This window comes from Hesperophylax consimilis, chromosome 9, assembly GCF_061612785.1.
Source record: "Hesperophylax consimilis isolate HC1 chromosome 9, BYU_Hcon_1.0, whole genome shotgun sequence".
Classification (NCBI taxonomy): Eukaryota; Metazoa; Arthropoda; class Insecta; order Trichoptera; family Limnephilidae; genus Hesperophylax; species Hesperophylax consimilis.
Window position 1 is genome coordinate 7,936,543 of NC_142844.1, and position 14,257 is coordinate 7,950,799.

The 14,257-nt window shown below is 36.0% G+C and overlaps 1 protein-coding gene across 8 annotated transcripts in view; it reads right to left on the minus strand.

Moving 5' to 3' along the window:
- Positions 1–3,409: 3,409 nt before the first annotated feature.
- tutl (immunoglobulin superfamily member turtle) overlaps positions 3,410–14,257 on the minus strand; it is a 407,712-nt gene continuing 396,864 nt past the window's right edge. For 7 of the 8 annotated variants that reach the window (XM_089635590.1, XM_089635586.1, XM_089635588.1 and 4 more), the window contains 3 exons: positions 12,636–12,863; positions 9,533–9,605; positions 3,410–9,202 (listed from right to left, as the gene is read on the minus strand). In XM_089635590.1, the coding sequence (XP_089491716.1) occupies positions 8,122–9,202; positions 9,533–9,605; positions 12,636–12,863 (1,382 nt within the window). In that variant the 3' untranslated portion in view covers positions 3,410–8,121. Of the gene's footprint in view, positions 9,203–9,532; positions 9,623–12,635; positions 12,864–14,257 lie in introns of those variants that run through there. The other variant, XM_089635589.1, reaches the window with a different exon arrangement.

The following is a 14,257-nucleotide window of genomic DNA, read 5'->3' on the forward strand; positions in this document are numbered from 1 at the left end:
AATAGATACGTAATAATTATGATGAGTAGGTACTATTTTCAACAATTTCTACTTTAACGACTTTATTGATGTGTAAGAAGAAAAGCCGTTTAATGGTGAATAAAAACCAATTTCGTAAATTTTACTCAAAACAGTATTATTTTCTCAACGGCGAACAGCACTTGCTAAAAGAATTGCATTTCTCAAGGCGCACATTACAATGTTACCAAGTATGTACTTCCTAGTATAATATGGTGACCGGATAAATCATCACAATTTTAAACAAAAACTTTATTAACTGGGTTAAGTAGGTTAGGTTAAGTTAGGTTTTTCATCGTTGCTAATGACTTTATATCACTTTTTAAAGGTGTGTTGAATTGACACTGTGTTGAGTTATCATGGAACCTAATTTAATATTTAATTTCGCAATGTGTTAGGTGTTAAATAAAATATTCTTTAGGCAGACGAGATAACAGTGCTATATTATTAGATATGTGTTGGGTAAGGCACACTGTAGGAATAATTTTAAGAACATGACCACTAATACTAAATTACCGTTTTTAAGTTTGTAATGGTAAATCGCACTTGAAGTGAAATGACACTTAACTGCGCTACATAAAGCTATGTTATTATTATAACAGAGATTTAATAATATTATCCACTTTAAAGAAAATAGAAGGACGATCAAGAATAGTTTGAATTTATTATTTCTTGGAAAATTTGGAAATGTGCACAAACAACGTGACTGCACGATTCAAATTGTTTATCATTTTAGTTCGAATCGATTTACTGTTAGTACCTACTTGTACCTATTCTAATAGCTTTGATTGATAAAACATAATAATTATCTATATTTTATCAACATATTTTTTATGGTGGCATAAAGAAATTAGGTTTTTCAAATAAAATGGAAAAAAATCGGTCTGTGGATGTGTAGGGGAGATGGTCATGGGTTCTAATGTGGATATTTTTTTTCTTTTGGAATAAGGTAAGGAAATGAAAGCAACGAAATATTTAGCGTAGAAAATATACAGAATCTTAACTGGTAATCGATGATAACCCGGGAAGAAATTCATCCCGGGAACCATTTATTGGATAATCAACACCTCTGCCGTAGGTCACCACAAGGAGTTTGCTATACTTGGTGACTTAGCAGGGGTGAGGATTATCCATGTCTTGACGCTGATTGAGGTAGACCCTTTGATCTCTACAGCCAGGCTCTCTATGTGGGAAGAATGGATTCATACGTTTATCACTCATGGACACCTTACCCTCAGATTCAAAACCACCCCTCACATATATTTCCTTTACCAAAACTTGCTCTCGTTCAGTTCCTTAAAAAAACCTCTACATAGCATTCCCTAACCAAAGATGAGAAAGGCCCCGATGGAAATGGTTTTCCTCTGAGACTACTGTGTGGAGTTAATGTAAATTAAGCCAATGTTGTAGGCGTCGGTGGCACATACTGCAAACCTTTATAAGAAACATTAACATCTCAGTTATGTCGTCAGGACATTAACGCGCCGAAGCATCGACTTTCCGGAAGCTGTCTCACTCGTTCCGTTATGGCCATTGCAGTACTGATTACTGATTAGAAACTCTTCCTAATGAGATGTGTTGCTTGATTTCCTCTGGGTGATATTTTTTTGTATTATTTGTTACTTACTTATCTTTTATCTTTTTGTTAGGTACTCAATGCATATTCGTCAGATTTGCTGCTCTCTTCTGGATACTTTCAAGTGGTCGTCAATCAAAAATATACTTACTTCATTTCACATGGGTGTATTTTTTTTAACCAACCCTTATATTATAACCACTACCTGATGGGTAGCAGGTAATTTGTAGTAAAAGAAGGCAGCATAACCATCATTAAATTAATCACAAAATCATCATCTGCGGAATTGCGGAGAGAATGTAACATGATATGTCTCTGATTGGCACAAACTTCATACTATTAAAATTAAACATTGTTTGTTTCACTTGACCATGCCATATTATTTTCTCAGGACATTTTCCATGCATTAGTATATATTCTCTTCCCCTGTACTTCTCAGAGACCCCTTGTAAATCTTTTACATTAATTGTAAATCGGACTTTCAGATCTCCTCGTTAGAACTTACAACCACTCAGGCCTTAGAGATCTCATTTTCAATTTCATGCCTCATAACCATAAATCAAGTGCAGTATCAGAATATGATTATGAATTAGTATATGCTGTCTACCCGGTATTGTTTGGAGATATGAATGATTTGGAGTAAAGCTGTGAATTCTAATGTAAGACTGGGTGAAAACTGGGTCTAATTTTAAAGTAGAAATAATATTACTCAAAAGAATTGTAAAACTTTACTTTTTTTAAGTATTAGTTTCAGCTGATCGTGCCACGTCTTCCTCGGCCATCCTCGACTTTATCTTCCATATCATATATTCTACTTGTACTTTCTTCATTTATCTTCATCCCATATGCCACATTTAACCACAAATAAGTATTTGGTTGATTTGATTTGTGCCGTTGCTTCCTCGAGCGTCCCCTACCTGTTTCTAGCATTTACTTAATGTGGTATCATGAAATCCACATTGGTATTATTAAAAAATCAACCATATTGTTACAATTACAAAACTTCTGATTTGTGCCGTGTCTTCCTCGGGGTGACCGGATAAATCATCAAAATGATAATTCATCTCATCTTTAAAAAATTATATAAAGTCATGGAAAGTGAGGAAACAAAAACTTTATTAACGGGTTAAATAGGTTAGGTTAAGTTTAAATTTATTTTTTTTCATCGTTTTTAATTACTTTACATCACTTTTTAAAGGTGTGTTGAGTTATCATGGAACCCTTCCTCGGGTGTCCCCTATACCATTGTTCTTATACCATTCAAAGTACTCTTTAAACACTCCCAACACTAATAAGAACAAACTTTGAAATTTTTGGTAAAATCGGACAAGTAGTTTATTAGTCTAAAGGGCACACACATACGGACATCGCCTTTTGTAATAGATTGCTTTCATTGACTTCTTATTTTACTACCTACTTCATTCAGACTTCCATTGATTGAATTGCCTGCATACCTAGTAATATAGAAACCAAATCAGACCCCTCACTTTTTGACAAAAAAATTTGTAATTTTGGATAAATTACCAGTTTAAAAATTAAGTTTGCGTCAAGTCATGAGGTCTAAAAGTCCAAACTTATTACTTACCTACTATTAAAAAGCTCCATACTAATAAAGATGTTTTAAAAAGGCACGAAGAGTTCTTTTTCACAATTCCAAGGACGAGACGAATAATACGTCACTAAAAACAAAGAGCCATTATTGTTGCGTACAAATGGTGTGGGAGACAAAAAGGAAGATGAACAAAATGGTGCAGAGATTAGAGGGAAAAGAAAGGGTTAAAAATTAAATTACAAAACTGGAATACTTGTGGCAACATTATTGTATTGAGTTAAATTTCATAGCATAGTTACACAGTAACTGCTTGTCTATTTGTTCAACACTTACAAACTAAAAAGTGTCTACTAAACTATAAGGTAGACCTGAACAGGAGTGCGAACGGTGTGAAGGTGTGAAGGTGGAGGAGTATTTAGTATTTATACTAGTGTGAGTTGGGAGAACTCTTCGACTCTGGGGTAGGGATACGAGAACATACGAGAGGCTCTCCTCAAGTCCACAGTAGAGGTGGGAGACCATTCAAGTAGGTTCCCCAGAACCCTCAGGCGAAGGCGGGAGAACATAGGTTCTCCTCAACTCTGGTGGAGATGGGAGAATCTGCAGGGGGTTTCTTCTAAGTCCACAGCAGAGGTGGGACACCATACAGGAAGGTTCTCCTCAACTCTGGTGGAGATGGGAGAATGTACAAGTAGGTTCTCCTAAGTCCACAGCAGAGGTGGGAGACCACGCAGGAAGAACACACGGGCAGGTTCTCTCCTCAACATATTCTCCCATCTCTAAGTCCACGGCAGAGGTGGGAGACAGTACGGGTAGTTATCCCGTCACCCTCGGGTAGAGGCGAGATGTGCTGTCTCTTTATCTTACGCATGCAAACATTACTTGAATAAAATAAGAGTAGGCCGATAGGATTCAAATTTTATTCGGGCAAGAACTTGGCTGTTAGACATGTGATAGTCAATGTTATGTTACAGCTAGTTGTACTTTATACAAGAACTTGGCTGTTAGACATGTGATAGTTAATGTTATGTTACAGCTAGTTGTACTTTATACAAGAACTTGGCTGTTAGACATGTGATAGTTAATGTTATATTACAGCTAGTAGTACTTTATACAAGTCTGATATCATCAATACCCGGTGAGTAAACATCTAATGTATTGCTATTGAAATTTGAAAATCTAAATTTATTACAAAATGACAAGGTGTCGATTCGCTTACATACTCGATCCGTACGTTGGATTCTTTCAAACCATCCGGATATATAACTTTAAATGTATCAGAACTTGGAAACTTCTTATCACTTCATAGTGAGATATTATAAAACTTATTATGTTCAATGCTCGCTATTATTTATAGTTGGTAATAATTGCGGACTTAGATCCAACCCAAATAATCATAAAAGATCAACTTTAAACTTTCAGTTACCTACTAGGTACATCGAGGGGTATTTCATATCATATGATCACAGTTTCAATGGAAATCAATGTTCACAATAATTACAGGCAAATTAAATAATTCATTTCCAAGTTAGAATAGGACAAATGTGTGGATTCTGTTCGTGGCAGTCAAAAAAATAACAAGATTTGAATAATATTTAGATGTAACTTGATAGATTTCAAAATGGTCTCACAACAATAACTCCCCATGAAGAGCTTTGTACTCACTACACTTTATGAACTTCTTGAAACAATTAACACGCCTAAACGACTTTGTATAGTGACCGTTATCCCTCCTTAGTTCAAGAGGTACAATCTTCCTTTGGTTTGGGAATAAGCATGTTGTCACTTATCAAAGTGAAATTTTGTTAAATTTACTGAATAGATTTCAAAGTTTATTTATACTATCATAATTTTGAAATATTTATACATTGCAGTTTAGAAATAGTTATGATTCGAATAAAACATTACTTTGATAAATAATCTAACTGAATCAATATCTCCCCTATTGCTTGACTTGTCTGGTCGGCTATTCAGAACATTTTAATAATCATTCGGTGAGTTAAAATAGGATATTTGAAATTTACACAAAATAAACACTCATTTTGCCTCCGCTCGATCCACATTGTAAAAATATCATAAACGTCATCAAAAAACAAACTACGTATAAATCAATTGAAACACATAAAATTATGGCGATTTGTACTTGAAATTAAATATACCTTACGAAGAGTCACAATTTTTAGTTTCAGATTTCACATTGCGGAGTTTTATTGCTACAGTCGGTTTTCACATAAATTATATAGATATACTCTTTGTACACATATTAAAAATTCCCAGTGAGCAATTGTTCAATCCCTCATCTTCTCTCAGCAAAACAATCTTCTACTCAAAATGAAATCTGAAATGTGGACAAGTGGCAACTTGACAGTACGTCACAAGTACGTATGTTAATGCTAGCTCCACTTTAGCATTACCTGTGTTTCCTATCACTTAAAAACTGTTAACGCCTTGTTCAAATAAAAAGTTATATTAAACACTTATATTTCGTAATTACTATAAAATTGGCAGTTCGTTATTTGTTTTAGGCATTTCAAATGAGCAGCACAATTTGTGTACGTGATGAAAGACGGATAAGTAACATTAGTCATTATTTGAGCCCTTATTGTGTGCTATATGTCGTAAGGTTGCAGAGTGCAAAGGAGGCGCGCTCTTCTATCTGACATCTGTTACTGAGCACATTTCATTAGTATTTTCATTTCCATTACGGAATGTTAAGTTTAATTCTATTTCCCTTCAAAATTTGTACCAGATATTCTCACTAAGAATCTGTCAGGTTATGTGACAGGCATTAAAAGTATTTAATATTCTACTTAAAATACAATAACCTGGTTGTCCATTGGTTGTCTCACAAAGGCGACTAAGCATATCCCCAAACAATTGCAGATTCTGCAGGAACAACTATGAATCAGAATTGGCCTTGCTTTACTACCCACAATAATATATGTCAGCTGGTTGTGTTTATTAACAGTTTGCTTGTTACGATCCATATATTAATGCCTATTCATTGTTGTGTATGCAGTCTCTTCAATTGTTAAGCCCATGCAATAATCATGAATGATGAATTATAACATTATTGAAAGACAATCCACATAATGAAATGCGCCAGTAAAGAAGAGAACTGTAAAGTCGACTGTCAAGTTGCCATCCATGTCGATGAACATAAAATAATATAAATATATCATCACAAGTAATATGCGAACAATGATGGATTGTTATGATATCTGTTTGTTAATCTTTTTGAAAGTAAATTTGAAATTCTAGTGACTATGTAATTCTACAGCGAATGTAGGCTCTTAGCGCCCTACCTACGTAATTAGTGTAATGTTATATCTATAGTTATTATAATACAAAGCACGAGTGAGTTTCGCACTCGTGCCATAAAGCGTTAGAATTATTTCAGGACAACCACGAGGCTAACCTTGTTTTGTTGTGTGTATATCTAATATTAATGTTTTATTTACAATTATAAACTTTGTAAATCTTGTGCGTCACATACGTCATGCATGTCACTCTATTATTAATTCTCTGGGTCGTTTTGCAAGGAAGGCACGTCCATTCTCTTCTGAGGAACAACATGCCCCTGTCAAACATTATATATATATTATGTACAATAATACATTCTTACATACATAAGCCAGTAAGTTGGTACTTAATACCATTTGAAAAGAATTGCTTTTAAAATTAACAACTTTCACATTATTTCTCTGTACTTTATAATATCAATATGTTTTTAATAAATTTCTATTAGTTTTGCCGAGTTGACACACACGAGCGTATATGACAAAATGAGAGTAAAATTTCATACATAATTCATAAATTGAAAGCGGAACTTAGAACAAAACAGTTTGATGAACTGCGAAATGAGTACATAACAATAAATTAATTTGCGGTTAATGGTTCCCTTAAAATGATAAAACAAAGTAGAAGGTACAACGTCTCGGTCCAATGTAAAATATTTTGTTCCTAACTTCCTATGATGTGGACAAGTTCACACAAGATTTAGAATACAAGTACAATGTATTAATTAGAAATAAATTCTAAATTAAAATTGTTCCGCAGCCTCTCGAACATGTAACGAATATTTTGCTAAAATTTATTCTGCACAATAAATATATTATCTCAATAAATCTTTGTGTAAATCGATATATTCGTAATAAATTCATAACTACATTCTTATCGAGTAAATTGTGAGATTCTTTATTTATATACTTACATATTATACAGGGATTTTACACAAAGTTCGCAGGGATCGATTGTTTAGCCGTCAGTTCTTTATTGAGCTTTGTCTATCCGACTCGGTAGTGGGGTTTATTGGTATAAACCACAGCCCAAAGGCTATAAGATATCTATAAGAGACTAGCAGGGGGCACTAGGGGCAGCGGGCGTTATTCTAAACAACCTGTATAAAGGTTTCATTAACGTAATATGTTTATTATTATTACATCCATTGTTTCATCACAAATTTAGTCTTGCGCCATTGAGAGCTTTGTGTAAAAGATTCTGTATAAATTATTCACATTGAAATTTTTGTGTTTTTACAATTCTCCGGTTCGATACCAGGCCGGGATACTATACATATACATAATATTATAATATAAATAAATATATATTATATAAAGTGTAAAACAAACGCATTGTAGAATTTTAATATTACTTAGGATTATTTACGGCAGTATCAATATTACACGTCTTTGTAGTTCGATACTCGTTTCGTGAAATTTAGAACATGTTTTCATTATTTAATTAATTTAATATTTATCTAAGTACTTCCATTTTCAATCGCACTAGTATAATTTATTTTATAAACGTCAACGATCCGTCGCTCGCCAATTATCCAATAATAGTTTGTTTATAACGTTAAAACTCCATTTATTATAATTACAAGGTCCGAGATCACAGTTTCTGTAAGGGGCGGGGTTGACTGTCTCCCCGGGTTGACTGTCTACTGAAAGGATTAACACATGTACGGGGGGCGCTAGCAGACGCTCTGCAAGTCCCGCGAGCGGTGGCGCTGCGCCTGCCTGCGCCGGAACTCGTGGAACTCCTCCTTCATGGCGCGCACGCGGGCCTCCATGTCTGGGGGGGCGCAGCGCAGCGGGGCGCGCACCGGCCTCTCCGTGGGCGTGGAGGCCGTGGGGGTGGGTGTAGCAGGGTCAAACTCGTAGTGCGCGTCAACCGAGCCCGCATCCCCACCCGGCGCCTTGCTCCTAGGGCTTCCGGGGCCCGGCAGCAGAGCCAACTCCAGCCACAGCGGGGGTGGAGGCGGGGGGCGGTACGGGGGCGGCCGCCACTCGCCTGAGCTGCTGCTGCGGTTCTGCTGCGAGGTGTTTTTGCTGCCGAAGCCGCTTGAGGATGAACGCGACTCGGGCGAGGGTTCGTGCGAGGGCCGTCGCGCCAGGTCTGGAGCAGAGCGGGCCAGGCGGCGTGGGGAGCGCGGAGAGCGTGGGGAGCGCGTGTAAGGCGAGCGCAGGGCGCGCGTCTCCTCGTGGATGGCTCGCAGCGAAGGCAGCTCCTGCGAGTAGCGCTGATGCACGGATCGCAGGCGCACAAAGGTGGGCGGGGTGGGGAAGGAGCGGTCGCCCGAGCTGGCCTGGCGCACGGAGCTCAGGTCACTGAAGTACACGGGGGACCAGGGAGACCAGGCTGCCGGGGAGGAGGCCTGGAAGCGAGGGGGGGAGTAGACGGCGGGCAGCAGCACGGGCGGGTAGAAGAAGAGGCGGGCGCTCTGGCCGGAGCCCTCGGAGCGCAAGGAGAGCTGCGAGGGGTAGGGCACGAGAGGGCGGCGCCATGAGGCGCGGGCTCGGCGAGGCAGGAAGCCGCCGTCATCGGAGCTGCTGTCGGCTAGGGAGGGCGTATTGGCTCGCAGCACAAAGCGCCCGTCAGCTGCCCGGTGGATGGAGCCCAGGCCGCCCTCGGCGCCTGCCGCCTGCGCCCAGCATTGGGAGTACTCGGCGCGCCAGTAGTCGGGCTCCCCGCTGCACCTCTCCCGTGGCCATATCCAGTTCACTAGGAACTTCAGGCAGGTGCTCACACTTGATATTCCGCTCGTTCTAAATCTGCCAAATAAATCGTTAAAAAACACATTAATACGAAATCTTGGACCCGATCATTGCAAAAACATCTATTGAACAAATTATGTGCGACAAGACAGCATTATTAATTCCAATCACCTGTTTTTCTGTTTCCGGGTGGCATCCAATTGTAAAAAAAATGAAAACAGATATGCACTTGATTAAAAAAGGTGTGGTTTGTTAAAACTATTAAGTACCTACAATAAATTATGCACGATAAACACCATATTTCAAAAACCAGTCATAAAACGCAGTAAAATTTCAATAACAAGAGCAATAATTAAAAATATAAATCAGTAAATTTAGTGAACTTACTTTTTGAAAGGCACTTGAGTGCTTGGGTCGCCATTGCGCAAGTCAGTGATCCGGCAGGCTACCATGTTGTATGCTGCAATCGAATGATTTCTAGATATTAATGGTGATATCGCCTGTCGCCAGGGACACGGACACGAGAAGTAGACAAGCCAGGGCCACATGCTCTCCGCAGGATAAAAACACCATATTGCGACTAAGAAGAAAGCCATGATGAAAACAATAATGGCAGGCGGATGAAACAAAACCATGGGCACAGTTGACCACTGAATGGAACATTTTCTTGGTAAAATTACTAGTTGAATAATAATGCTACACCAAATAGAGGAGTAAACTAAAAAGAATTCTTATTATTTATTTTTAAAGCCGCACAATCATCAGTTAGCTATTACAGTAACCGTAAAACATTACCATAACCAAAAATCATAATGTGTAACAGCCCTCACATACACACTCTAGAGCCTGGTTATTGTGTCTGCAACGGATGCTGATGGTGATGAGTATGCGGCGATATATGTAGTACCCTCCTGGTAATAATTTTGAATTTAATTAATTTTGCAAGTGATTTTGTAATTTATAATAATATTAAAATGAATGCCTGGGAATAAAATCGAACTTCCTTATGTAAATTGCTCTACTACCTAATCTGTTTCATTTTACTTCATAAATTTTCAAAAAAATTGATATTACAGTACTCTACAATACGAACAAATAAAAACTGAGTTCGTTCGACTTAATGAATTTTCAGATTACTGGAATCTTTAACCTGTAGAGGATGGCTAGAAACTATAATAAATAAATATAAAAATTGTTAAGGCCAACTCATAGACAATACCATACTTGTTTTATGTTTGTCTTTAATTGACCAAGTAGAGGTTACATCAGAAGGCAAAACGAATTATAAGGTCGACACTGCAATTGCAGTGCGTTATACAGTGCTTGGGGACGATTCTTCAACACTGCAAATTCAGTGTTAAGGGTTAAGCCCCCGCGTACCCAATTTCTACCGATCCATTTCTCGTTAACTCTTTATGTTTTATAATACCAAAAAAAAAAAATTTATTGAAGTTTCCTCGATAGAAAGTAAGCTCCGAAAATTATTAAAAACACGTTCTGTGTTCTTTTATATATATACATGTTATAGACATGAAAAAAATCACAGTGTATCTTTAAATGCAACTAAAAAATTCGGTGAGAGATTTTTGCTCCAGTTCAAACGAGTCTTGTTTTATCAAATATTTTTACCATTTTCGCTTAATTATTATCGTTTTTCAATATTAGCGCACTCCCTCTAACCTTCGTATTTAAATATCTCCCTTTCAAACCATCTTTGAACGCTTACTACAGGGCCAAGAATCAGATCAAATTTTCGAAAAATTTGAGAGTTTGACTTTTCCGGAACTTTAACAATGATGTTTCATAGTCGAAAATGTAATTCTTTCTCTTTTCAAATCGGATACTGTGGATTTATCAACGTTATTTTCTTTCTTCGTAGAAATCTCTCTCCACTTTACAGTTTCAATTTTTTCATCAATGGTTAAAAGTCTTAAAAATCTAAAAAGGCTAAATATTTTCCACCTAGCCACGCCGCCCCCGTCACCCGATTACAGAGACAATACTGTATTTATAATAATTCAAAAAAACTAATCAATTAATGCAAAAAAACCAGTTCATCTAATGCTATTGATTTGCAGATAGAGTATATTGCATTTGACACATCTTAATAATAGTTAGTAAATAATTATAATATTATGTCATTACAATTAACTTTAAGTTATAAAAAATCAAACTGTGTAAAAAAAGTTTTTTTTACTACAATACATCTATTTTAAAATGCATTTTTAAAACTAAATATTCTAAAAATATATATTTTTTATTTGACTGAGGATTGAACCTTCCTACCGAGGAACTGAAGTCGACAACTCTACCAACCGAACCAAATCCCGATTGGATAAAACCTACATTTATTGAGTATATTAGCTTCTGGAATGTCATTGAATTTTAGAGAAATACGAATATGTTCACGTGTGTATACGTAATTGCGACCAATCAACAACAAGTCTATCTATCGAGTTTCAGGTCTATTGGCTGTCGGAAAGTGGGCTGATTTCGGGTTTGAAGATTTGCATTTGTTCAATCCCGAAAACAAAGTGAAATTCAAAAAGATGTATTTAAGAATAGAAAAGAAAAGATATTTTGGATAATTTCAAGAGAAAATTATGCACAAAGTTTTATAATATTCAACAATTGAAAACTCTTATAAAAGTAATATCAGAAGAAATACATTTAGAGGTGTTAGCATTATGTTATTGATAAAATATATTCCATTCAATCGGCAACGTTGTTATGAGAGCATGCAGTGTGATTATGACGAAATAATAAACATACATCTATCATTCTAAGGACAGTTATATTATGTAGTTAAGAGATTAGTAATATTCTTTAAGTAATTCATTAACTAGCATTCTTTAAAGACATTTTGTTAGTTTCTTAGAGGGCATTAGTTTGAAAAATTCTACCTATGCTTATAAAAAAGATTTATAATTTAATTTACCTACCTATGTATAAAAGAAAAGCCTCATTCTGAAATAGAGTTATATAAGATGCAAGTTTCGCCATTCTGACGAGATCACACGGAAGTGATTTTTTTAATGTATGTTGGCAAACAACGCTCATAGAAATGGCCTAGCACCAATCCTATGCCGTTTTGGTGCTGAAAATATACTCCCTTCTGAATGAGGCTTCAATTGGAATAATATTAAAAAATTGGTAAAAGTTTAAAAACGTTAAATTATCTGAATTTAAATATTTCAACATTCAACAGCGAATAACAAAAATGACAAGACAAACCAAAATGAGATGCAATGAGAATGAACTTCTTTGTCGTCAATATGGCACAAACATGCTTACTGCAATGTTAGTTTGTTTAATAAAAAATTAACCCGAAAACCGCCACCACTAAACAAATAATGTATATCTGTATATAATAAGTACATTATTGTCACAACTCGAAAAAATGTAGATATAAGAACTACATTTAGTAAATTTATTTTTATTTTTAAGGTCAAACATACGACCTCTGGCATGATGATTTCCCCCCACTCACCCTTTTCCTGTTTTCTTCTCTTTCGTTTGTTACATATCTTGACGGCGCAGACGGACAGGATGATGGCCACGATGAAGAAGAGGATGCCCCCCACCACCCCCGCCGTGATGGCCTTGTGCTTGACGCGGGCAGGCACGGGGAACTTCACCTCGTCCGAGCTCTCGTAACTGCTGACCGAGTTGGCCAGTACGCGGAAGTAATATGTGCGCCCGCCTACCAGGTTCTTCACTGGAAATCAATGGTATAGACTTAATATCTTGTTATTTTGTAATATGTAGTAACATAGGTGACTGTGATCATTGTGGATATCAGTATAATTCTCGCTACCACTCAGAAATGACTTTTTTAATAAATTTTTTCAATGATATTTCAAATTAGTTTGATTCTAGTTATATTCAAACATTGAACGGTTGAATTGTGAAGCTGTTCTTTAGATATTTTCAGACAGAGAAAAATGTTAAAAGCATTTTATAAATTCTAATTAAAATAGTATTGTGTCGTTTATATTGTAAAGTATATCAGTGTCTATAGATTAAAAGGTATAACTAAGTAATAGAATAACTTGCTTTTTTTTTTTTATACAAAATTTTTCGGGATTGGCGTATTGTTATAATAAGCTTAAAAAAATGGTACACGAAAGTAGCCCCACTCCGAAAGGTGATTTAGATCACTATGTTTTATTGTATTGTTTTTTTTTAACTCCCTAAACATAATATATACAATCTTTTTTTTGTGTAGTGCAATAAATATGACATAGAATATTCAGACACAAATGATTTTACAAAAAAAAAATATAGTTTCAAAGCAGAAAATTGACAAAGTCACCCCATTTTACAGTAACAGATGTTACTGTAAAATGGGGTGACCATACCATAATATTATTACTCTTAACAGTGTTAGTTCCTCTTAATTTGTGGAATCATATTATAATAATATAAACTAGCAAAAGTTTCAAAGGGGACTTTCAAATCTACAAACATAGAATAAAGAATAACGCAAGAAGTGCCTTACGCGTGATCCAAATATAAGCCTAGTTTGGGCCTGCTAAACCATGTTTCACCATGATTACGAAATTCAAATGGGATAGCAATATATAATTTCGGGCAAGTGTAAGAGAGACAGACCGCATGCTAAATGGTCTAGAACCAAAAGCTACTAATTCATTGTTCCCATTCAAATTTATATGGAAGGCACTTCTAGATTTCTTCTTTATTCTATGTTTTCAACGTTGGTTGATAGTCCCATTGAATGTTAGTCTAATAGATTGTTAGTAATACAAATATAAAATAAACAACAGCAAATATTATTTAACCCGTACACGGCTCAACAAATCAGCTCATACATTCACCGTGTGCAGTTCGATTTGGATCTTTTTTTATTTACATTTAAAACATGGATTTGGTTCTGAAACCTTGAACTTTTTATTTACATTTAAAACATGGATTTGGTTCTGAAACCTTGAACTTTTTATTTACATTTAAAACATGGATTTGGTTCTGAAACCTTGAACTTTTTATTTACATTTAAAACATGGATTTGGTTCTGAAACCTTGAACTTTTTATTTACATTTAAAACATGGATTTGGTTCTGAAACCTTGAACTTTTTATTTACATTTAAAAC